Here is a 26,176-nt window from a genome sequence, read left to right as displayed (position 1 = left end):
AAAACTCATAAAAATACCGACGGTTAGGGTTAGAATAATGATCAGGTCAGGCCTCAATAAGACTCTAAATTTCTTAATCTCTAATGATAGGGTAGGCCAAATTAGGGTTAGAAGTCATAGAAGGAGTGATGGTTAGGGTTAGAATAACGACAGGGTCAAGACTCAAGAAGAGAGGGCAAGTGAAAATTTAGGGTTGGAATCCAATAAGGATAGGATAGTCAATTAATTATGAATCAAGTGTATCTAATATTCAAACCAAAAGGTTCTTTAGTGTCCATAAGATAAATCCACTGTCTTTCTTTAATCTTCCTATCCTCATCCGACCAAGAAGAATTATTCTGCATTCCTGAGATCTTCAAATTACGCCAGCAATGCTCAATAAAATGTTTAAGTACCAGAGTGTGTGTCTCCTTTTTATGTTTGATTTTATATTGATTCATCCTAGTTGAAATTTAATTTTTAGTCTCACCAATGTACTGTATTCCACATTTTTGGCAAGTTATCATGTACACACAATTTCTAGTGTCCAAATTGAAAACTTGTGGAATTTTAAAAACACTTTTTTTTTCTTCTATTCAGCACATATTCAAATTGAATAAAATTTTCTGAACATGTTCGCTTTTTCTTATTTAATTGCATGGGTTGTAATCTCGCTCTTACCAAATAGTCTCACAAATTTTTGTTTCTCCTGTAGGCCGAAATTACTTGATAATTTTTTAATAATCCCTGATTTTTTATAATATTTGTGAAATTATCTTAAATTTTTCTATTAAGTGTAGCCCCTACAGAGGAAAAATGAATGATAACAGGAATCAATTGTTTCTTCTCTCCTTGTTTTAAAGTAGGGGTTAGAAATTGATTTCGACATTGCAGAAGAAAGGATCGGGAATATCCTCTTTTTCAATGCTGCAAAAAGAATTCCCACAGCTTCTTCAAAATCCTCATTTTGGCTACAGATTCAGATAAATCTAATAAATTGTGATTTGATCAGTCCTTTGTAAGTGTGTCTGGGATGAAAACTTGTTTTAAATAAAAGTGCATGAGTATCAGTTTCTTTAAAATATACCTTTATATTGAACCTGTGGCTTTGTTGAAAGTCTCTTCCTTTATACATAATTTATAGATTGATTATGAAAATTGTATTTTTGAATCGGATGGAAGGATAAAAAAAAGTGTCAAGAATTTGAATAAATTGTTGAAATTCTTCCACGGAGTGTGTCCAAATACCAAAAATATCATCCAAATATCTCAAATAGAGAAGAGGTTTCTTACTGCACCTATTTAAAACGTTCTCTTCCCAATCCGCCATGAAAATGTTCGCATACGCGGGAGCAAACCTCTTCCCCATTGCAGTCCCCTTAACTTGTAAATAAAATTCCCCATTAAAGTCTAAATAGTTTTTTGTTAAATTTATTTCCAATAACTGTAAAATCTCTTTATCTGGTCTTTTTCTTGCAGGGTAGCTAATGAACAGTTTCTTAACAGCTTTTAATCCAGCTTCCGTGGCAATATTTGTGTATAAACTGTCTATGTCAATTGTAAAGAAAAATGAATCTATCGGTATGTCCAAGTCCTTAATGATGCTAATGAAATGTTAAGTATCTTTTAGATAAGAGGGATGTTTAACAGATAAGGGATTCAGAAAATAATCAATGAATTCTGCAGTTTCATATGTCTCACTGCCACAATCGGCCTTCCTGGGGGAACCTTGAAAGGTATGGTCCACTTTTCTGGTTCTTTATGGATTTTAGGTAGGATATAAAACCGCCCAGGTCGTGGTCCAATTCACCTTTTAAACAACTTAATTGTTTTTTAATAAACACTTTGTTTTTACGTAACTTGTTAAGAATGTCATGTACTAATGGTACTGTATCCAAATAAATTGGTTTGTCTAATTTTTTATAACACATTTTAACATTCAGCATGTAGCAGTTTCTCTCAACACTCAACTCAGTCTCTTTCCTGTTTCAACCCGTCTCACTGTGGGATCAATGCTTATTCCCTTCAAAAAGGAGTGTATCAACTCTGTAAAAGCACAATGGATAATAAATATGTACAATAAAAGGTAATATTAAACCCTTGACAATAGCAAGACAATTTCTTCCTGATACATCAGTGATAATAGTGGGAAGGATTCCATTAATCTTCTCTCTGATAGAAACTATTTTATTGATGAAGAATCTCATGAAATCATCACTGCTGAGAGTTAAAGGAATACATGGCTCAACAGAGCTTGGACTCTTTATCAGCCTGGCTACAGTGCTGAAGAGAAACCTGGGATTATTCTTATTCTCTTCTATCAATGATGAATAATAAGCAGTTCTAGCTTTATGAAGGGCTTTCTTATACGTTATTAAACTATCTTTCCAGACTAATTGAGACTCTTCTAAATTAGAGGAACGCCACTGTCTCTCCAGCTTTCTTCAGTCTGCTTTAAAGCAGCTGTGAATTATACCAAGGAGCCAACCTCTTCTGACCGATTACCTTCCTTTTCAGAGGGGCAACATTGTCCAGTGTTGGACGCATTGAAGCTATAGTGCTGTCAACAAGAGAGTCAAGTTCTACTGGAGTAAAGTTTAGGTAGCCATCCTCTGTCATATCTGCACATGGCAGTGAAGAAAAGGATGATGAAATCAACTCTTTAAATCTGGTTACAGCATTCTCTGACAGACACCTTCTATATGTAGAATTCTTCTCAGAAACCGTGTAGTCAAGTAATGTAAATTCAAAAATAATCAAGAAATGGTCAGACAAGACAGGATTATGAGGAAATGCTGTGAACTGTTCACTCTCAATGCCATAAGTCAAAGGTCAAGGGTGTGATTAAGGCAGTAGGTCTGTGAACACTTTGAGAAAATCCAATAGAGTCTAATATAGAATTAAAGTTAATATTTAGGCTGTCATTTTCAACATCTACATGAATATTAAAGTCACCCACTACAATGACTCTGATTTCAGAGTGAATACAGTTCCTTAAGTAAGGCTACATTTATATATATATATATATATACATATGTATGTGTGTGTGTGTGTTTGTCTGTATGTAGTTAGTTAGTTTAAGTTGAAGTTAAATCAGTATTGTCACATAATTATGTTGTATTCATGGAGAATCTCATGTCTCCAGTCATCAGACATCAGAGGTTTTTACTTTGATTTGTCTTACTGAAAGAAGTTAATCTTACAACAAACTGTGAACCCCCCCAGCAAGATGGTATGATCCACCCCTGCCAAGAAGACAATAGTTTCAGCTGAATGAGGGAGGGCAGTTAAAGGAGTAAGCTGCTGCTTTGATATGATTTAACCCTTATTCTCCCACCAATCCAAATAAAAGTAAAACACATTATGATTCCTCTCTTCACACTGAAATGTTCATCTTGTCATGATTGTTTTTTTTTAGCTCTAATAGTTTGACCCCGGTGTAACATGTCAGTGTTTCTGCTGATAGAATCATGATTACTGATTAGGTGCGTCTGAACTCTGAACCAGAGCTGATAAACTATTTAATCTGCTGAGTGATTCTGGTCTCTTTGACAGAAAAATGATGTTGGAAGTTGAAGTAATGATTTCATAAAACTAAATAATAATTAAAAGGTGCACATTGAGCTCTGAAAGGATTGATTTCTTTGCATAAACACATTTTAAAAAAGTAGAATAACAAGTTTAAAAGAACAAAAACCAGAATCAATTATGATGAGACATAAAAAATTCAAAGAGAATATTTCTGGATTTTGTTTTAGTTTTCTTTAACAGACATCTTTAATATGAAGAAGTTTTGAATCCTCTGACACCCCCATGATCAGATCAGATGGTACAGACCCCCCCTCTTCCTCCTCCTCCTCCACTGAGCAGAATGAATGAGAGAGAGGGGGAGGTAGAGAGAGGTAGAATCTCTGTGGCGTTCCTGAACAAACTCTGCAGCAACACATTCCTCTGAGCCACACTGATTCTTCCAGTTGGTTCTGGTTCAGCTTCAGGGGCTCTAAGCTAAACTGCAGTTAATGCTGGTACTGGTTCTGCTCTGATTCTGGTTGGGCTCAGTTGAACCAGTGTGCAGAGATGAAGCTGCTGCTGCTGTTGTTGCTGATGGAGCGAGCTGCAGCTCAGCAAAGAGGTGAGGCTTTTTATATTCCCTGTAAGTTTAGCTGAGTTCTGATACTTATTTCTGTTAAAAGTTGCTTTAAAGTCCTGGATTCAGTTTGGACTTCAGTGATGAAACTGATCAGACCAAACTGTTATGAACTGACAACATTTTTATCCCCAAAATGTTTTCGTCAGAGATTCTATGAATCTGATCGCAGTTCTGAAGTTAATCAGTGCTGCACATGACTGATGGGAGTTTAGTTTCCCTCATTTATCTGCCTGATCCAGCTCTGTGTGAAGGTTTGATCTCTGTTTTATTTTTAATGAATTCATACAAATCTAAAGCTGACCATAAACTGACCGGTTAGCTGTGTGTGTGTGTTTGATAATCAGAGGTAACACTCATGGTGCTTCCTTCCCCAGTTTCCCTCCCCCACAACCCCCTGAAACCTCCCCCATGTGACCACACCACCTCCCCCACAGAACTGTGTGTGTGTGTGTTGGTGGGGGAGTTAGGGCTTCACACTTTCCAGCACACACACACACATCTGAAACTTTTGGTTAGAACAGACAGAATGATGTCATCGGTTCCTCTTATTCAGATTGGTTCAGATCTAATAAAAGACCTCTGCTAACAATGAACCAGATTTATTCATATGCTGTACCTGAGACCCCCAGACTCAGGTACAGCAGGTACAGGTACAGAAGACTAGTTCCTGTTGATTTACAGCCTGGAGGGACGGACATCTGTTTGCCCTTGTTGGAGTCCTCTTCAAATACTGTCATTTAAACCAGGGCTGATGATGCCACCCGCTCTGTGGAGACATCACACAGAGGTCAGAACAGAAAGTTCACCGGTGGTCTCACTGCAGGCAGGACGGTCGAAGTGGTAAGGAGACAAGGAAAAAGTTGCAAAAGCAGATTAAAAAGGGAGCGATAAAATAAAGTATTCTTCTCTTAAATTAGGAAGTTTGATCTTCCAATGTTTAAAAGCTGCATAAACAGGATGATGGAAACGTGCAGAAATTAAATCCCCATCTTCAGGGTTTCAGTTAGAACAACTTTATGAAGATGACTTTTGATTTATCAGTTCATCAGCTGACAGTTCACATAACCCTAACCCAAAAGGCAAAAACTTTTTTAATTCACTGGTCAGCACTTTCAGTGAACTTTAAAGTAACAGTTGAGAGTATTTCCTAAATCAACATGTTGTTTTTAATATTTGTGCCGTTATCTGTTCCTAACCCTAAAACAACAGCATCCTGATTGCCAGATACTGCATTTTAATTGATCACACCTTCAGGGAATTCTTCACAACAGCTGAGACATGCAAAAACAATATCGTGCAACATCAGTTAAAGTGAGAACAAACATATTCATCACATTTTTTAAAAACAATGCTGTTCTTAGTTTAACAGAAACTGAATTACGTCTGAAAGAGTTAGTGTGTCTCTGTGTGTGAGGCCACCCGAGATGATGTCAGACCCACACAGCTGATTACACACAGCTGTCATTAAGGGTTAGATCTGTTATTTACTTTCTGGAGAAGAAACAGTAAAAGTTGTTTTGCTGTTTCAGAGTTTGACTTCCCTGTTTACAGGATCACTTCAAGGTGAGAACAGCAAGCAGACACAACAGTCTGACTGCAGTCTGTTTAAAGAACTTTGTGTTCACTGAGTTTCATCTCTCTAACCCAGTTTTGAGATGGGAGTAAATTCTCAATGCAAACTATGATGTTTCACTCGAATCTTTCATTGAACTCCGCTTTTTATAAAACCCATTTAAAACTGGTTCCCCTTCAGTCATAAAGTCTATTTGCACATGCACTTCTACATGTTACAGTTTCATCCTTAGGCAGTCATCCCTCAGCAAGTTTAACCCTTGATCTTTTCACATATTTATGTTGCCTTATTGGCTGAATACAGTTGTTTCCGTTGGTAAAACAGAGGCCTCTCTCTGTTGGGGCTTCGCAAACTTTACTATCACTTCAGAGCAGTCTCCTAAATCTGTGGATCAATCTGAGCTGTGGGCGGCTTTTGGTTGCGTCTGTGCTGTCGTTGGTTCTTTATTTTCTATACTGTTTCTTAGAAAGAAATCAAAGATTACACACACAGCCTGTTTCATCATTCAGACACACACACAAACGCACAAACTTAGAGCCACTGCACCTATTAGACAGAGACATGGCCAGGCACCAAGACCCAAGGCAAGGAAAAAAACACCCGTGGGGGCTGACTACACTGAGAGGGCTCCCAGGCTCCAGATTTACTTTGAACCTGCCCATGCTTTCTCTGTACTTTCACAGTGATGCACAACAAAGGCGAGTCAGGCTCCACAAATGTTGAGTGTAAACATGTTTTACCATTTGGGAATACATAAGGCAAGAAATTTAGACTTTGTTTATAATCCCATCAACATAAATAGCAGTTAAAAACAGAGAGGAGTGAGAAACCCAGCAGGAGTCAGCAGCTGAGTGAATAATTTGTGTGTGTGTGATGCTGGCTTGTACAGTTAATATACTGAACGATGATCTCACAAAGATAAAAGTACGTGTGTCTCTTCTGATGTGGCTAATTTTCACTCAGGAAACCTTCAGAAATAGAAGATCACTTGATAATGTGGCATCATGTGATCATGTGGTGATGCAGCCTCAGGAGCTGGAGTCCAACCACAAAGATTTAGACAGTGAATCACCTGAGACTTTACCTGCAGAGGCTCATTCACTCTGTGAGTCAGCATCTGAGAGGAAACAGCAGTCAGTCAGCTCATTCTTCCATTTATCCATTCATCCATTCTTCCATTAATCTATTCATCTATTCATTCTTCCACTCACTGTCTTTCAGGGTTGTTTCCTGCCATCTTTAATCTGGCCAGTAATGCAGAGATCGGCAGTAATGCCACGTGTGGTGACCCAGAACCGGAAGTTTACTGCAAATTGGTCGAACACGTTCCAGGACGAAGAATCAAGAACCCACACTGCCCCAAATGTGACGCCAAATCTGTCCTATCCAAAGGTATCAGACCTGCGTTAGAATCATAGAGTCCACTTTAAACTGGTGGTTTCATGATATGCACAGAGTAATATTTACATGCAGGTGAATGTAGTAGTCCACAGCAGTGCTGCAGGACTTCACAACACAAAGTGATAACAGTATTTTTCTGAACAGAACGTCATCCAATCACAAATGCCATAGATGGAACCAATCAGTGGTGGCAGAGCCCGAGCATCAAGAACGGACGGCAGTTTCACTGGGTCACCATTACCCTGGATCTGAAACAGGTAACACACACACACATATGCTGATAGGTAAGGATAAAAACAATAAGAGTGATTTCATTATAAAGGCAAGTTTATCAGTATAGCACCTTTCAGCTACAAGGGAATTCAAAGTGCTTCACACAATACATCTACATACTTCACACATGCCAAACCGAGGTGGTTCAGTTCCACATGAGCGTGTCCTTAAACAATCCAGCTAGCGTCCAGAATCAGCTGAGTGACGACAGCATTGTTGGTCAGAGTGACGAATTCTATGATGCTGACTTGATATGTGGAAGCCCCTCTACCCGTTCCACCTCTGAAATTTCACACATGACATGATATGAATATGAGCAAAGGCACATCAGTGTGTGAGGCTACTGGGACAGATCCATTAATGTTCCAAACCTGATGTGAAAAGGGCTTATGTTGTTTTATTTTCTCAGCCATCCAATCTGGCGTATCACTGCCCACTTTAGGCTGCATGATCATGGGCGAGAGCCTTTGTAACTTGGGTTTTCTGAAAGTCATGTAAGATTGTCTGTTTGTTTAGATTTTTCAGGTTGCCTACATCATCATTAAGGCAGCCAACTCTCCACGACCAGGTGAGAGCAGCCCATCTGTTTATCTGTTTTCTATCTGTAAAAGCTTTAGGTGGTGTCTTGGGTCCAAAGAAAAACAAACATAATCATGGTCAAACATTCACTGGGTTACGTGTTTGTTTGTTGTTTGTTTATTCAGTCACACAGTAAACAACAACTGTGTTCAGTTCAGTACAATCAAAGCCTTTTAAAGTTACTGAAAAGTCACAGGCTGAAGCTTAATGCTTATATTTAAGCCTGTCCTATTGAAAAAAGTACAAGAAAAATAAATAAACCATAATAGTGAATGAAAAAAAGAAAACAGAGTTGCATCCAATAAAGTGACAGTCAAAATAGAAGAATAGTTAACCGAAATCATAAATAAACACTCCTTCACAAATTATGAATACTTAAAGGCCTCAAAAATTGCGTTAGAAGCCATCCTTTAGAAACTTAGAACCTTTAGACGTCCTTAGAACGTCTTTGTCCGAATGCGGCTAATGATTTTCTCACAAATTCATTGACAAATTGGAGATCCTCTGAACATCTTTGCTCCTCAGAGACTCAGCCTGTCCTGGAGGCGGCTTTTGTACCAAATCATGGTTACAATCGACTGTTCACATCTTCTGTTAGATATAATATTCGGAATCTTTCTTTAAATCATACTAGCTCTAAATTGCCCCAGTACCATTTTTTTCTTTTTTTTTTAATGTGTTGCAGAACTGAAATTCAAAAATGGATTTATATTGACAAATTGAATTATTTTAGCTCCATATTTATATACACCATGTTTTTTCATTCTTCTGTTTCATTATTTGTTTACACTTCATGTAAAGTTTTTTTCCCATGCAAATAAGCTTGAATTGGACTAATATCTCTTTACAGTCTGTTTTAAATGGTTAATGTCTGTTACTTTTTCCTTTTATCTTATACATGTTTATATCCTGTTTTAAGTAATTGAGATTTAGATTTAGATCACTACGTCTGTCTCCCAGGTAATTGGATCCTGGAGCGTTCTCTGGATGGTGTGACTTTCCATCCCTGGCAGTTTTATGCCATCAGTGACTCAGAGTGTTTGACTCGTTATAACATAACCCCGAGGCTCGGACCACCCACCTACAGAAGTGATACTGAGGTCATCTGTACGTCATATTACTCAAGGCTGAACCCACTGGAGCACGGCGAGGTGAGATAGCTTGTGTTTCTATTTGTCTTCAACCTGTTGGTATGACCTGTCTGAGTTTGTCTTTGACATGTCTGCCTCTGTACCTGTCTCTATCAGATCCACACCTCTCTGATTAATGGCCGCCCTGGAGCTGATGATTTGACCTCTGACCTTCTGAACTTCACGTCAGCTCATTACATCAGACTGAGACTTCAGCGAATCAGAACCCTCAATGCGGACTTGATGACATTAAGCACCCATGATCCTCGAGACATCGACCCTATTGTGACCAGGAGGGTAAGATAGGCTACAAAGACAGCTGCAGGACCCGATTGTTTTTCTGATCTTTCATCATTGTGTTATTGTGTTTCTCAGTATTATTACTCAATCAAAGACATCTCTGTGGGTGGGATGTGTATATGCTATGGACATGCCCAGAGCTGCCCCCCAGATCCTGTTACCAAGGTAATGACACAGATCTGTGTACCTGCATGAATTCTGTTAATTGATATTTTATTTATCCCCAAAGAGAAATTATATTGCTGCAGTATTAATTGTCATTAAATATATGCTACTGCTACTCAGTTGGGGTGTTGTTTTTGTAGCTTAGCAACAATTTAGCCGATGATGTCGCACACAGCATCAGCTGGTAACACAGGTGAACTCTCTCAGTAGACAACAGAAACTCACAGCCAACAGTTCAACATCTGGGGTACAGAGACACTCCTTCTCAGTGACATGATTACACCATCTGTTGTTAACCAGCTCTGTAATCCTCCTCATTTTATGTTACTGCTATGTCTGCAGTCTCTGTCTGCCTGTAGAGTCTTAAAACCGAGCAGAGAGCTGCTAGAGTTTTTCCTGAAGTTAGATCTCTTCCTGATATTCCGCCAAGGGCTCCAAGCTCATCTATTTTATCCACCATTGATCTCACATTTTCTATAATGAACAATAGAAGAAATGGGTTAAACTTCCTTCTCTTTTCTCTCCATTTTGTTTGTGCTATACATGCTAGATGTCTCCCTTTTCTACTCAGTTTGATTTGGGATCTTCTTCCTGGCATTACTTGGGTTTTGGAAAGCTCAGTTAACTGCTCCAACAGGTTAACAACTTTCCCAAAGCGACGGTTATGTGGCTCTGGCAGGCTGCATCAGTGTGACACGATTCTAAAAGTGATTAAATAAATAAATGAAGACTTGTGACGTATTCTGACTGATTGATATGTCTGGTTTAACAGAAACTGCAGTGTTTGTGTGAACACAACACCTGTGGAGAAAACTGCAATGAATGCTGCCCCGGTTACCATCAGCAGCCATGGCAACCTGGAACCATCTCTGAGGGAAATACCTGTGAAAGTAAGAAATACCAGGAAGAAGGAAAAACTACTCTCTTTTTTCTAGTCTCTTTATTCAAACACTTACCTGCCTCTCACCTGTCTGTCATTACCTGTCTCAGGGTGTAACTGTCACAACAAAGCAGAGGATTGTTTCTACAATCAGACGGTGTCTGAACTCTCATTGAGTTTAAATACCCATGACATACACCAGGGAGGGGGAGTATGTATCAACTGTCAACAGAACACAGCCGGCATCAACTGTGAGACCTGCAGGGATGGATACTACAGACCCACTGAGGTACTGTGAATAATACTACAAACCCAATGAGGTACTGTTAATAACACCACAGAAACCACTAAGGTACTGTGAATGATACCACAGACCCACTGAAGTACTGTAAATAACACCACAGACCCACTGAGGTACTGTAAATAATACCGCATAACAATGTTGGACTGTTCCTGTGGTTCTATGTGTTGTAGATCTCGCCGTACTCTGACTTCCCCTGTGTTCAGTGTAACTGTGATCCAAGAGGATCGGTTTCTTCTGTCTGCATCAGAGATCATTCACAGCCAGGTCATTCTTTTCCTCTCAGTTTATTTTTAAATTCTGGAATATTTGCTTTTATCGTCATGTCAAACTGTTTCTCTGAATGAGGATTTCTCTGTATGTTCAGGTGTGTCTGCAGGTCAGTGTGAGTGTAAGGAAGGTTTTGCAGGTCGACAGTGTGATCTCTGTGCGTTTGGATACAGAGATTTTCCTGAGTGTGTCCGCTGTGAGTGTAACCTGTTGGGCAGCACCAACACCGACCCATGCAGCCCCTGCACCTGCAAGGTAAACAGTCTCATCAATGGCTCATGTGTTGGCTTATGTCATCTGACATCTTCCCTGTTCACCGATTAATGGTCACACTTCTGCAGCACACCACCTCGCCACAGGGGTCCCCCAAGGTTCAGTACTGGACCGAAGAGGTACTGGACCTCTTCTCTTTGCCATATAATCCAACTCACTGGGACAGATCATCTGATCACATGGCTTCTCATACCAATGTTATGCTGATGATACCCAGCTCTATCTGTTATTCCCACCTGACGACCGCACAATCTCAGCTGAATCTCAGACTGTCTCTCTGACATATCAACATGGATGAAAGCCCATCACCTCCAACTTAACCTCCCAAAAACTGAACTGCTGGTCTTCCCAGCCAAACCAACCATACACCACAGCATCTGCATCCAAACTGAATCCCTTGCTCAATCAAAGGTTGCTAGAAACTTGGGTGTCATGATTGATGAACAACTAACCTTCAAAGATCACATTACCTCGGTTGCTCGTTCAGCCGCTTTGTATTGTTAAACATAAGAAAGATCAGACCGTACCTGACCCAACATGCCACCCAGCTCCTGGTGCAGGCCATGGTCATCTCCCACCTTGACTACTGCAACGCTCTCCTAACTGGTCTCCCAGCCTGTGCTGTGAAACCTCTACAGATGGTCCAGAACCATCTGTAGGCGTGGTGCCTACACCACGCCTAAGACAATCCAAACTCTGTTCATGTGTCGTCCCACGATGGTGGAATGACCTACCGAGCGCTACCAGGACAGGGGCGTCACTGTCTATCTTCAAGAAGCTCCTGAAAACCCAGCTCTTCAGAGAGCATCTCCTATCCCAGCACTTACCTTGTACTTCCCTACCCCCTCTATCTCTGCACTTTAGCTTCCTGTACTTTCCTCTACGCCTGCACCCTATCTCTACTCTGTCACCTCTGACAGAGTCGGACTCCTGGGTTCCTTTTACGTAGTTTATTGTTAGCTTTTTGTATAGCTTGTTATATTTTCATTTGTAAGTCGCTTTGGATAAAAGTGTCTGCTAAATGCATAAACATAAACATTATGGACAGAAACACCAGTCTCCTCTGTGCACAACTTATAGTCACCCCTGTTTTATAGACTTGTTCTCTCACAACTCACCTTCTCTGCTTCTCAGGTGAATGTGATGGGAGCTCACTGTGACCTCTGTAAGCCCGGTTTCTACAACTTACAGCAGACCAACCCGCTCGGCTGCACCGACTGTTTCTGTTTTGGTGTTTCTGATGTCTGTGAGAGCTCCGTCTGGACCATAGCTCAGGTAACAAACACCTCTACTCAGGTACAACTCAGTATGGCTTTAACATTTGAAGAAACTCTGTTGATATTCTTTTATCAGGTTATTCTTACAGATGCTTTGCTCCACCCGGCACTGTCCACCCAAAGTTCCCACGTTGTGTACGGCAACGATCTACCCTTTCCCAGAAATGCCTCCTCCAGCGCTGCTCACCAACAGGTGCTGTGGTGGGCAGCACCCAGAAGTTTCCTTAGCAGCAAGGTTAGCTTCCATCATGGTCCTAATGAAGTGGACTTCCTGTTTACCTGTGTGACTGACTATAATTTCCATCTCTGGTCTTAATCAAGTGGAAATCTAACCGTCTCCCTGCCACTCTGTAGCTTGTGTCTTATGGAGGATTCTTGAACTTCTCTGTTGTTTACGACGTACCTTTGGACAATGAAGACCACTTTCTCCTCGCTCTCTGTGACATCATAATTGAGGTGAGAACAAACCTGTGTTCAGATCGCCATGTTGTTAAGAATGATGAAGAGTAGGTTCCTTGATAAGAGCTCCTGGAACTCTCTAAATATTAAAGACAGGAGCTGCAGTGTTTCCTTTATGATCACTTTGAAAATATGAAACAGTAAAGTTTCATATTAAAATAAAGGGTGCTCCCTTTATTAGCAAAAGGATAACACATCATCCCAAAATTTATTTTTCATCCAGAGAAGGCTGTGAGGCCAGGGGGATGTGCAACTTTCTTCATGTAATACCAACACAGAGTATTTCACTTCATGGCTTTCCCCCTTTTTATTGTTTTAAATGACTTATTAGAATAGTTTTATAATCTGACCTTATTTATACAGGCTGCTTTAAACATGGCGTGTTGTTTCTCACACAGTTTACTTTCTCTCAGTGTTTGGGATACAATAGTTTCACACATCAGACTGCCATCACAGCACAGCCAAATGATCATTTCCAGAAAAAATATTTTTCTTCTTCTTGACTTTGTGACATTTTCCATCAAGGAAAAGTGTCAGGAAAAACACAAGCTCATGTTCTGACATTTCAGGTCCCACATTGTAAAAGATATACATGCTGTAATTAACAACCACAAAATAAATAATTTACAGTTTTAGGAATAATTCTTTTTTTTTTCAACTTAGTTAAAGTCATTGTCCTTCTCTCGTTGTCAGGGTAACAATCGAGCTCTTCATCTCTCAGCTCCTCTTCCTCTCTTCCTCTCACCTCTGGCTGAGCGACCGGTTGCCGTGATGATGCTTCCTCAGCAATTTGTGGATGATCAAACTGGTGTTCGTATAACCCGGGATGACTTGCTTGTGGTCCTTGCTGATGTGACATCACTGATGGTCAGAGTTCACCTGAACGCTTCTGCTGATGGACAGATACGGTGAGAAAAAGTAATCTGATTACCTAGAGATTACTGCTTTGATCAGCAGGGCAGAGCTGAAGGATTGAAAAGGTGATTCCCTCCTCAGTGAAAGAGATCATTAATCCTTCATTAAGAAGTCGTTGAAACAAACAGGCAGCTCGGGGTGAGACAGAACAGATAAAGGCTGGATGTCAATTCTTTAAAACAACTTTTCTTGACTCACCAAACTGTTCATACAGGGTTACCCGCTGCATTTTATTTCGTGATATGGTCTCATATACTTTTCTCGTCTTGCTGAGCATTGCATTTAGAGAATATGTCCAAAGAACTGAGCTTCTTTGTACCAACGTTAACCCATGCATGAGGGTTTGGCTGTAGATACATGTGGACACATTCAAACAAAGGATCGGCAGGTCAGGAGGAGGTTCATCCTGCTGAGAGGGTCACTGATGTGGACCTCAGATCTTCCCCAAACAGCAGCAGGTGAACTCTGACTGATGACATTCATGTCTGTCTTACAGTCTCAGCTCGGTGTCTCTAGATGTGACAGATTCTGGATCAGGTTCTGGCGTTCAGGCAGTTGCTGTGGAGATTTGTGAATGTCCGTGGGGTTACAGCGGCACGTCCTGCGAGGTCAGCAGTGTACAGTCATTTCTGTCCTTACTGTTGGTACTGTGGGGTTCTGTCAGGCTGGAATCAGCTGGTGGACACTCATACAGAGTAAAGGTTCCTTTATAGATCTATGTGTCTTACCTATGGTTGTGTGTTTCGGTGTTTTAGGCATGTCTCCCAGGTTTCTACAGAGTGGGCGGAGTCTTATTTGGAGGCAACTGTATGCAGTGTGAATGCAACGATCATGCCAATGAGTGCGACATCAACGGCGTCTGTGTGGTGAGTTTTAATCAGGAAAATTTAATTTGAAATGAACAGCAATGAAACACTTTGGATTAATGTCTGTAGATATGACCTAAAGTCAGCTGACCACACATCTTCCTCTCGATCTCAGGGTTGTACCCATAACACCACCGGTCCTCACTGTGATCAGTGCCTCCTTGGTTTTTATGGCGATGCGACAGAGGGGACGGCAGAGGACTGTCGATTGTGTCCATGTCCTCTCACAGAGTTATCCAACAGGTTGTTACATTACAGCGCCCATCTCAAAGTATTTTTTAAAAATGTAGACATGTTTAAGGCCAGTTAAATGCAGTCTCACTCATTATACTTGAGATGTTTAAGTGAACACAGGCTGCAACAATATATGTGTGCTTCAGTTTCAGTCCCACCTGTGTGCTGGAGGGACCTGGACAGGTGTCATGTGACCAGTGTGAGAGCGGATATACTGGGACCAACTGTGAGAGGTGAGGACGGGTAACAGATTGATCAGTCATACTGTGAGAGGTGAAGACAGGTAACACACTGATGAGTCATACTGTGAGAGGTGAAGACAGGTAACACACTGATGAGTCATACTGTGAGAGGTGAGGACAGGTAACAGACAGATGAGTCATACTGTGAGAGGTGAGGACAGGTAACAGACAGATGAGTCATACTGTGAGAGGTGAGGACAGGTAACAGACAGATGAGTCATACTGTGAGAGGTGAGGACAGGTAACAGACAGATGAGTCATACTGTGAGAGGTGAGGACAGGTAACAGACAGATGAGTCATACTGTGAGAGGTGAAGACAGGTAACACACTGATGAGTCATACTGTGAGAGGTGAGGACAGGTAACAGACAGATGAGTCATACTGTGAGAGGTGAGGACAGGTAACAGACAGATGAGTCATACTGTGAGAGGTGAAGACAGGTAACAGACAGATGAGTCATACTGTGAGAGGTGAAGACAGGTAACAGAAAGATGAGTCATACTGTGAGAGGTGAGGACAGATAACAGACAGATGAGTCATACTGTGAGAGGTGAAGACAGGTAACAGAAAGATGAGTCATACTGTGAGAGGTGAAGACAGGTAACACACTGATGAGTCATACTGTGAGAGGTGAGGACAGATAACAGACAGATGAGTCATACTGTGAGAGGTGAAGACAGGTAACAGAAAGATGAGTCATACTGTGAGAGGTGAGGACAGGTAACAGAAAGATGAGTCATACTGTGAGAGGTGAGGACAGGTAACAGACAGATGAGTCATACTGTGAGAGGTGAGGACAAGTAACAGACAGATGAGTCATACTGTGAGAGGTGAAGACAGGTAACAGACAGATGAGTCATACTGTGAGAGGTGAGGACAGGTAACACACTGATGAGTCATACTGTGAGAGGTGAAGACAGGTAACAGACAGATGAGTCATACTGTGAGAGGTGAGGACAGGTAACAGACAGATGAGTCATACTGTGAGAGGTGAGGACAGGTAACAGACAGATGAGTCATACTGTGAGAGGTGAGGACAAGTAACAGACAGATGAGTCATACTGTGAGAGGTGAAGACAGGTAACACACTGATGAGTCATACTGTGAGAGGTGAGGACAGATAACAGACAGATGAGTCATACTGTGAGAGGTGAAGACAGGTAACAGAAAGATGAGTCATACTGTGAGAGGTGAGGACAGGTAACAGACAGATGAGTCATACTGTGAGAGGTGAGGACAGGTAACAGACAGATGAGTCATACTGTGAGAGGTGAGGACAAGTAACAGACAGATGAGTCATACTGTGAGAGGTGAGGACAGATAACACACTGATGAGTCATACTGTGAGAGGTGAAGACAGGTAACAGAAAGATGAGTCATACTGTGAGAGGTGAAGACAGGTAACAGAAAGATGAGTCATACTGTGAGAGGTGAGGACAGGTAACAGACAGATGAGTCATACTGTGAGAGGTGAGGACAGGTAACAGACAGATGAGTCATACTGTGAGAGGTGAGGACAAGTAACAGACAGATGAGTCATACTGTGAGAGGTGAGGACAGATAACAGACAGATGAGTCATACTGTGAGAGGTGAGGACAGATAACAGACTGTGCCATATGGTGGACGCACCTTCTTTCACACCTGTGTGTCTGCATTTCCAGGTGTGCAAGTGGTTTCTACGGAAACCCACAGGTTGTGGGCGGTTCCTGTATTCGCTGTGACTGTAATGGTAATGTGAATGTCACTGAGGAGGGACACTGCGACATCACCACTGGAGAGTGTTTGTATTGCCTTGGTAACACAGCGGGAAGACACTGTGAGGTCTGTCGTCCTGGTTACTATGGAGACGCAGTGCACCTCAAGGACTGTGAAGGTGAGTCAGACCTGGTGGTGTTGGAATGCCCTCAGTGCTTTCTCACAGGCAGCTCTCTGTAACCAACTGGATTGGATAGTGTAGTGGTAAGATTGCCACCTTTCATGTGGGTGACCTGGATTAAAATCCCCTGCATGAAAGGTAGTACCTCCAGTAGGGAATCCTTAGGCAAGACCCCCTTACCCTACAAGTGTAAGTGGCTTTGGATAAAAGCATCTGCCATAAACATAAACCTAAGAAGTAAACTGAGAGCTGATTGGTTGGTGTCACTTCAGGTCAAATATTTAAAATTTTAATAAGCTAATTAGGAAATATGACACACTAGGGATTCAGGGATTCTGTTGTAACAGGAATGTTGATCTTTTCAAATCCAGATTACCTATGACCTCTTTCTTCTGTGGTCACATGGCCCTGTAGAGTGTGTATGTGTGAAAATTAAAGAATGTTCCATGTTTCAGCCCTGAGAAACTCTAGTGTTGGCTTAACAGGATGTTTGGGATCATTATCATTATCCGTCCAATGAGTTTGGAGGCATTTACTGGAACTTGAGCAGATCAGATGTTTCTATCCAGCTCAGAATGCATTGTGCAGCTGCCATCAGCAGCTCTATCATCAATGAATATAAGTGAGCCAGTACCTGTGGCAGTCATACATGCCCACACCATAACACCCTCACCACCGTGTTTAACAGAGGAGATGCTATGCTTTGGATCTTGGGCACTTCCTGTTGGTCTCCACACTTTCTCCTTGCCCTCACTCTGATACAGGTTCATCTTGGTTTCGTCTGTACAGAACATCTTTTTCCAGAACTCTGCGGCTCCTTCAAGAACTTTTTGTCAAACTGTAATGTGTTCATCTGTTTTTGTGGCTAACTAGTATGTAGCAGTGTAGCCTCTTTATTTCTGTTCATGAAGTCTTCTGTGGATAGTAGTCTCTGACAAAGACACACCTACCTCCTGAATACTGTTTCTGATCTGCTGAAAAGGTTTTTGAGGATTTTTCTTTACCATATTGAGGATTCTTCTATCTTTCTTGACCTACGAGTCCCTTTGTGATCACAGAGCTCACCAGTGCTTTCTTCTCAATGATCTTCCAGACAGCTGAATTTGATAATCCTAAGGTTTGACCCATGCCTCTGATGGTTTTATTCTTGTTTTTCAGTCTCATAATAGCTTCCTTGACTTGCTCTTCTCATGTTGAACAACTACAGACTCCAAACTGTAGAAACAAGGCGAGGTATCTTATCCCTGCACTGATGAATCAATGAAACACACCTGAGTAACCACAAACAACTGGAAGCTAACTATCCCAAACACTATATAGTGGACTGGATGATTGCCACCTTTTGTGTGGGAGACCTGGGTTCAAATCCCATGCATGAAAGGTACTACCTCCAGTAGGGGTCCTTAGGCAAGACCCCCTTACCCTGACTGCATACTTGTAAGTCACTTTGGATAAAAGCATCTGCCAAATGCATAAACATTATGGAGCCCTGAAATGAGGGGGACTGTGTATAAAAAGTCTAAATTATATTAAAAAAATTATTCACGGTGGAGCAGGGCTTTAGGATGATGTTGATAGAATGATCTCCAGCTGGTGTTCCCAGAAATCAGCTGCCTGTGTCCAACAACATGTCCATCTTGACTGCAACTATTTTCAACTTTATTTGCATCAACCTGACAGTGGGCGTGGCTTTCCCTCACAGAGTGTGGCTGTGATGCCAGAGGCGCCCTCTCCAGTGAGTGTGATGTCAGCACAGGTCAGTGTTGGTGCAGAGAGAACGTGACGGGACGCATATGCGACCGATGCCAGGTAAAACACACACGTGCACGCGCACACACACACACACACCCCATCTTGCATGTTTCCTGACATCTTGTTTTCACTCTGCCTTTTTCAGTCAGGATTCTTCGGGCTTCAAAGTGGGCATGGCTGTCGGCCCTGTGGCTGTAGTCAGTCTGGATCAGTATCTGAATCATGCGACGAAGAGGGGCAGTGCGACTGTGTGGAGGGCATGGCCGGAGTTAAATGTGATCAGTGCGGATGGGGTTACTTTGGTTTCCATGGCAGCCGCTGCACAGGTAGTTCAACAGTTTCAGTCTGACCCCTGATTGGCAGCTGCACCCCTCTCTGACTGGTTGTTCCATGTTCTCCTCTCAGCATGCAGCTGTGCTCACACTGGCGGTAACTGTGACCCTAATAATGGAGAGTGCCTCTGCCCTGCCCATGCTGAGGGGGACCACTGCAACAGGTGTGAGGCAGGTTACTGGGGTCATGACCCCGTCAAGGGCTGCAAGGTACATACACTCACACTCACACACACACACACCTCAATCTACCTGCCACAGGTGTGTTAAATGTCTGTGTCTATTCAGCCATGCGGCTGCAGTGCAGCAGGAAGCTCCGCCCCACAGTGTGACCCGGCTAGTGGTCAGTGTTTGTGCAGAGACGGGTTCTCAGGCAGGTCATGTGACCAGTGTACACCTGGTTACTATGGCTACCCAGCATGCTCAGCATGTAGTTGTGACCGGGCAGGAACAGATGAGACATTCTGCAACACAACGCAGGAGGCGTGCGACTGTCGACACACAGGAGAGTGTGTATGCAAGGTAACACGAACACAACCGGGTTTGGGTTCAGGTTCAGGGAATGTTTTTGGGTAATTTTTTGTCTAAGTGGAAACGGATCAGGACTTTTCATCTGTGAGAAAATTTGTTTTCGTTTAAGTTTACAAATGTTATTTTAAACTCTAACCCTAACGTCAGTTTCATCCTTCCACTGTGTGTGTGTGTATGTTTGTATGTAATGTGTGTGTTAAGGCGGGAGTGTCAGGTCGGCACTGCGAGGAATGTGTGTCCGGTTGGTTCGGTTTGTCAGATGAGAATCCAGACGGCTGTTCTCGGTGTTTCTGTTCAGGACTGAGCCGAGACTGTGAGGAACAGGGTGGCTTGAGCAGAGGAAACGTGAGTGTTCATTCTGCAGATTAATCTAACCTCTAAGAGTAGCATGACTAACTATTGCCCAAAGAAAAGAGTAACATGACTAACCCTAACCCAGAGCACAGAGTAACATGAGGTGTTGTCATGGCAGGAATCAGCGTTGGCTGTGGCTCAGTAAACCAATGCCTTCTGTCTGAGTCTCTTTCCTTCAGCCAAGGTCTAGATTTTTTCATATCCTGCCATGCCGGGCAGCTTGGGGCCTATGACCGCTGTCTCTGACTTCTAAATTTTGCGATACACCAGGGCAATGCCTAATCCAATCAGCAGAAAGCCCATTATCATGGTTCCGAATATGTATAGATCCTCGATGTCTTCAACGGAGAGAATCAACAGGCACACGACTCTCCACTTCTCCCAGGAGTCCCTTGTGTACCCAGCGGCGAACGTTCCGTCGGGACAGGCGGATTCCCCTGGACCCGAGCTTCTTGTAGCAGCAATTTTGTCAATTGCGTTTAGAGACCAGCCAATCAATGCAGAGAGAGGCACTGAAGTTGAGACAGGACAGGACAGGACAAGACAAGAGAAGCAGGAGAGATATGGGAGAGGGCAGACTCAGGAGAGAGTAGAAATGCGACCGCCTTCGTTGAGAGCCGGAAGAAGACTCAACGATGTGAGGATAAACTGGAGAGTCCGCTCCAGGGAGCAAGCCAGGGCAAAGTGATATGGTGAACCAACTGTTGCCCAAGAAGTAGGTCTGCTGTCTCCACACTGATTATAGATCCAAAGGAACAGCGAGGATGATACAGTTAGACACCAGCGGTATTGCAGGAGTTGTCAGAACAATAATAAAGGCAGTGACAGGTGGCCTTAGAGACTCCCAAAGCCTTTCTCATGGCTAGCTCTACCAGGCTGCCTTTCCAGTCTAACAAATCCCATCTGCCCCAGAACAGAGTAACATAACTAACCCTAATCTACGAGTATTCACATGTTACTACATTAAAAGAGACCTCCTCTTCCCACAGATAACCCTGGCTCATCCTCCATCTCACCTGTCATTGGTCAGCCTGTCAAACCTGGAGGGTGTGATTTCTGGAGTTTACCAACAGGGAGATGAAATGCTGCTTGACACTCGCCAGCTGAATGTCAGCAGGCTCGTCGGCCCACTCTACTGGAGGCTGCCGGTTCAGTTTGAAAGCAGCCAGGTACCATTGTCCCATCTGCTTACTGACAGTATCACATAGATAGCTCATAGATTTAAACAGATGAAGATGTGCCAAAAAAACCATTTAACAAAAGTGAAAAGTGATTTGAACTGTCTGTTTGCAAACAACGAGCCCTACAGGCAAAAAGCAGACTCTATCAGAGCTGCTGCTTTTTATAATAAATTAATGTATTTTTTTATGTTCATTTTACCCACTTTGTGTGTGCATGCTATACAGCTGCTGTCATACGGCGGGATGTTATCCTACATCATCACCTTCTATGCTGAAGACGGGTCAGGACTGTCAAACCAGGAGCCTCAGGTATTGATGAGTGGCGGGACCTTGAGGAATCACATCATATACACTGACATGACTGCCCCGAACAACGGTGTCATGACTCAGCACAACATCAGGCTGACAGAGGTACAGTATCAGGGAACTCTCGGAAACAGATGTTTCAGACCATATGTGGAACAGTTAACCATGAATGGTGTGTGTGTGTTTTACAGTACAAGTGGAAATATTTTAATTCAGTGTCACAGAAGGCGGTGAGTCACACTGACTTCATGTCCGTTCTCAGCAACATTCAGTACATCATTATCAAGGCTTCATACGGGACCAGAATGCAGCAGAGCAGGTACACACTGTACATCACTGTTTGTGTCAGCTATGACATCAGCAGCTGTGACATCACTTCCTGTCTGTTACTGTGTAAAGGATTGCTAAAATTACCATGGAGACTGCTGTGGAAGCAGGGTCACATGACAGCGAGGGTGTGGCCAGGTTGATCGAGTCGTGTGTGTGTCCACCTGGATACACCGGACTGTCCTGTCAGGTAAGGATCAGGTACTTAAAAGGTCCATAGGATTCACATTCTCAGTTAAATTAAATTGGCAACATAAAAAGAATGAGTGTAAGTACAGAACCTAGAGGAACTCCATATTTTACTCTGGTGTGTGAGCAAGATTCTTCATTTACAAGAACAAACTGGAATCTATCAGATAAATATGACTTAAACCAGCCTAATGCAGTTCCTTTAATCCCAATAACATGTTCAAGTCTCTGTAACAGAATGCTGTGATCGATCGTATCAAATGCAGCTCTGAGATCCAACAGGACAAGCACAGACACAAGTCCGCTATCAGAGTGTGTGTGGCTAAACAGATTATTTCTGCGTAAACGATCACAAAGTTGAGCTGCAACTATTTTCTAAAGAAGTTTAGACATAAAAGGGAGATTGGATATAGGTCGATAATTAGCTAAAAGGTTCACAAACATACACCCAGTTATTCTTTGAAGGTTTGTGGCTGAATTCTGAAATCACAGAATCGGGAAATCAAAATACAAACTAAATTTATAAGCGAGAAAAAGTTGAATATGAGGCATAGCTGATTGGTTCTGACCCATCTGTCTCTTGCCTGACTTGTTCTGACCCATGCGTTTTCAGGATTGTGCAGCAGGTTATTTCAGGCAGCCTCTGTCTGAGTTGGCGCCTCAGAGTCTGAAGTCACTGTATGTGCATCCGTGTGTTCCATGCCGCTGCAACAACCACAGCAAGATCTGCGATGCCAAGACCGGAGAGTGTCAGGTACCCCACCATTGTGCCGTACATCGTGTACAGCAGAGTTTTGAGTCGGCACCTGTTTGCTCAGTTATTTTTTGTCCTTCCAGGACTGTCAGCACAACACTGGTGGGCGGAGCTGTGAGCTCTGTGCCCCGGGGTATTATGGGAACATCAGCGGCTCCGTCAGCGACTGCTTGCGGTGTGCCTGCCCCCTGCAGAATAACAGGTGACTCTGCTACCTGTCCCTTACTTCCTCACCTGTCCTGCATGTTGTCACCTGACGGTGGGTTTCTGTGTGTCTAGTTTCAGTGCCACCTGCGTGTCGGACGGAGCAGCGGGCGATTTCCGCTGCACTTCTTGTCAGAGCGGCTACGAGGGCAGATACTGCGAGAGGTGACATCAGAGGGCCAACTACCTGCCACACATCACATGATTTCACTCATTACCTCATTGAAAATCTGTTGTCCTGTCCAGGTGTTCGGTTGGTTACTATGGTAACCCCTCTTTGCTGGGTGGCGTGTGTTCCCAGTGTCACTGCATGGGGTGGGGCTCGCTCCACCCATTTTGTGACATGCTGACTGGACAGTGTGAGTGTAAGGCTGGGGTCAGAGGTCAGTCATGTGACCATTGTGACGAGCGCCACGTCCTGCAGGGAGCAGCGTGTGTGTGTGAGTATCAGTGACACAAACAGCACTTCCTGTTTAACATATGATTAAGATCAGAGGTGACGCTGTTTTTCACTTCAGCATGTGATGATGGCTGCACCGGCGTCCTGCTTGACGACCTCGATAAATTACATGACCATTTTCTGTCTGTCAACCTGACCCATGCTGCCATGGCACCATACCGGCAGCTGTTTCTGCTGAAGAACCGGACCCAACGCCTTGAGGTGAAGTCACCCCTCACACTGTTCAGTAGCATTTATGTCATTTGTTCTGTTTGTCATGTAACCTGCTCTATGTGTCCAGGCTGAGATGTTACAGAGGAGTGCCAACATGTCACATTTGACCCGAATAGAAGACAACCTCAAACATCTGACCTCTGATCTCAGCTCTCTGCTGCAGCAGGTAGACACCCACCTGACGGGTTTTAAATTGATTCATCAGATCTCACTCTGAAACAGAAAGAGGTTTATGGAGAGGAACATTAACCTCAGCATATCTGTACAGCTGAGGAAGATCCATGAAAGGTTATTTTCTGTTTCCTAATTGGTTAGGTCACCAGTTTGTTTCACAACCAACTGGAACTTGACATGTCCACCAACAGCAGCTTGTTCCAAGGTGCACTGCTCCAGGGGACCATCAGCAACCTTCAAGTCCAGATCCAGGGTAAAGAATACCACGGTTGTTTTCTGAGCAAATGATGGCATGACATAACTGACACATCACAGTGATGTCATAACCATCAGAAAATCATCTTTTACATGACTGAAATGTGATTGGTTCAGTGTTGCAGATGAAGGCACGACAGGTGAACCAGCCCACAGAGAAGGAGCTTAATTCAGCCAATCAGACATGTCTGTTGGAAGAGCTAGAGACCATGTTGGAAACCATCAGAGGCATAAATCTTACAGCTGCCAAGTCTACAGCCAATCTGGAGCTCAGGTTTGTTTTAGAAATAATTTCACTCAAAGAAAATAAACAAACACATCTATACCCCTTTGGACCAGCTCTTAACTGGGTTGTGATTCCAGGAGGAGGAGCATGTTGAACTCAATTCAGTCAAATTCAGTTTAATTTATAAAGCACCAAAATAGAACAAATGTCATCTCAAGGGAGTAGGTTGGTCAGTGATTGTAAGGGCCCGAGTCTCAAGATATTTACCAATGCTGACCCTCTTCTCTTTGCTACGTCTGCTGGGCTGCAGTTGTCTGGCAACAGAGACACATAAAGTTGTGTATCGTCTGCATAACTGTGATAATTGATGTCCAATCTTAAAGTAACAAATGCATGGAGTAGTTTTTCTGAAACACTCTGATACAGGATGTTCCTGATTTTAACGATATTACGAAGATGAAAGAAGGCAGTCCGAGAAACCTGTTTTATATGTAAGTCAAAAGACAGATCCTGGTCAGAAATAACTCCAAGGTTCCTCACTGTAGTACTAGAAGCCAAGCAAATACCATAACTGTATAACTAGGCAATATCTATGTGAAGTGCTCAGGTCCAAAGATAACAACTTCAGTTTGTCTCAATTTAGAAGCATACAGTTCTGAGTCATCCAGGTCTTTATGTCTTTAAGACAGGCTTGTAGTCTGACCAACCTATTGGTTTCATCTGGTTTCATAGATAAGTACAGCTGAGTATCATCAGTATAACAATGGAAATTTATGCCATGCTGTCTGATAATGTTACCTAATTTGAAGCATGTATAAAGTAAAAATAATTAGTCCAAGCACAGAACCCTGAGGAACTCCGTGACTTACTTCAACGTGTGAGGAAGATTCTTCATTTACAAGAACAAACTGGAATCTATCAGATAAATATGACTTAAACCAGCCTAATGCAGTTCCTTTAATCCCAATAACATGTTCAAGTCTCTGTAACAGAATGCTGTGATCGATCGTATCAAATGCAGCTCTGAGATCCAACAGGACAAGCACAGAAACAAGTCCGCTATCAGAGGCTAAGAGGAGATCATTGGTAACTTTCACCAGTGCTGTTTCTGTGCTATGATGCACTCTGAATCCTGACTGAAACTCTTCAGATTATTTCTATGTAAATGATCACAAAGTTGAGCTGCAACTATTTTTTCAAGAACTTTAGACAACAAAGGGAGATTGGATATAGGTCGATAATTAGCCAACACTTCTGAATCAAGAGTAGGTTTTTTAAGTAAAGGTTTAATTACAGCAACCTTAAAAGTCTGAGGTACATGTCCTGTCAACAAAGACCGATTGATCAAATCCAATATGGAAGTGTCAGTTAAGGGGAAAACCTCCTTGAACAGTCTGGTTGGGATTGGGTCTAAAATACAAGTTGATGGTTTAGAAGAGACTATTGCTGTTATTAGCTCAGAGAGATCAACTGGGCAGAAGCTGTCTAAATACAAATCAGGTTCTAAAGATACTTCTAAAGCTGCTCTACTTGATGATACATCAGTGATGATAATGGGAAGGATTCCATCAATCTTCTCTCTGATAGAAACAATTTTATTGATGAAGAATCTCATGAAATCATCACTGCTGAGAGTTAAAGGAATACATGGCTCAACAGAGCTCGGACTCTTTGTCAGCCTGGCAACAGCGCTGAAAAGAAACCTGGGATTATTCTTATTCTCTTCTATCAATGATGAATAATAAGTAGTTCTAGCTTTACGAAGTGCTTTTT

General features: G+C 42.5%; 1 protein-coding gene across 1 annotated transcript in view; it reads left to right on the top strand.

The window, feature by feature from the left end:
* The first annotated feature begins 4,056 nt into the window (after positions 1-4,056).
* lama1 (laminin, alpha 1) overlaps positions 4,057-26,176 on the top strand; it is a 43,712-nt gene continuing 21,592 nt past the window's right edge. The window contains exons 1-37 of the mRNA XM_072378980.1: positions 4,057-4,111; positions 6,924-7,094; positions 7,248-7,360; positions 7,893-7,944; positions 8,916-9,106; positions 9,203-9,382; positions 9,461-9,550; positions 10,323-10,440; positions 10,541-10,719; positions 10,905-10,998; positions 11,099-11,256; positions 12,409-12,549; positions 12,628-12,786; positions 12,906-13,007; positions 13,704-13,918; positions 14,422-14,533; positions 14,681-14,791; positions 14,907-15,034; positions 15,172-15,258; positions 16,931-17,142; positions 18,848-18,954; positions 19,043-19,223; positions 19,303-19,439; positions 19,518-19,751; positions 19,962-20,105; positions 21,104-21,283; positions 21,521-21,706; positions 21,793-21,920; positions 22,001-22,118; positions 22,731-22,871; positions 22,955-23,073; positions 23,151-23,240; positions 23,322-23,515; positions 23,594-23,741; positions 23,836-23,914; positions 24,064-24,175; positions 24,295-24,451. Of these exons, the coding sequence (XP_072235081.1) occupies positions 4,057-4,111; positions 6,924-7,094; positions 7,248-7,360; positions 7,893-7,944; positions 8,916-9,106; positions 9,203-9,382; positions 9,461-9,550; positions 10,323-10,440; positions 10,541-10,719; positions 10,905-10,998; positions 11,099-11,256; positions 12,409-12,549; positions 12,628-12,786; positions 12,906-13,007; positions 13,704-13,918; positions 14,422-14,533; positions 14,681-14,791; positions 14,907-15,034; positions 15,172-15,258; positions 16,931-17,142; positions 18,848-18,954; positions 19,043-19,223; positions 19,303-19,439; positions 19,518-19,751; positions 19,962-20,105; positions 21,104-21,283; positions 21,521-21,706; positions 21,793-21,920; positions 22,001-22,118; positions 22,731-22,871; positions 22,955-23,073; positions 23,151-23,240; positions 23,322-23,515; positions 23,594-23,741; positions 23,836-23,914; positions 24,064-24,175; positions 24,295-24,451 (5,123 nt within the window). The remainder of the gene's footprint in view (positions 4,112-6,923; positions 7,095-7,247; positions 7,361-7,892; positions 7,945-8,915; positions 9,107-9,202; positions 9,383-9,460; positions 9,551-10,322; positions 10,441-10,540; positions 10,720-10,904; positions 10,999-11,098; positions 11,257-12,408; positions 12,550-12,627; positions 12,787-12,905; positions 13,008-13,703; positions 13,919-14,421; positions 14,534-14,680; positions 14,792-14,906; positions 15,035-15,171; positions 15,259-16,930; positions 17,143-18,847; positions 18,955-19,042; positions 19,224-19,302; positions 19,440-19,517; positions 19,752-19,961; positions 20,106-21,103; positions 21,284-21,520; positions 21,707-21,792; positions 21,921-22,000; positions 22,119-22,730; positions 22,872-22,954; positions 23,074-23,150; positions 23,241-23,321; positions 23,516-23,593; positions 23,742-23,835; positions 23,915-24,063; positions 24,176-24,294; positions 24,452-26,176) is intronic.

The sequence above is a fragment of the Leuresthes tenuis genome, unplaced genomic scaffold (genome assembly GCF_036924035.1).
Source record: "Leuresthes tenuis unplaced genomic scaffold, fLeuTen1.0.hap1 SCAF_24, whole genome shotgun sequence".
Classification (NCBI taxonomy): domain Eukaryota; kingdom Metazoa; phylum Chordata; class Actinopteri; order Atheriniformes; family Atherinopsidae; genus Leuresthes; species Leuresthes tenuis.
Note: the sequence above shows the minus strand (reverse complement) of the source record. Positions and strands in the feature narration are given on the sequence as shown.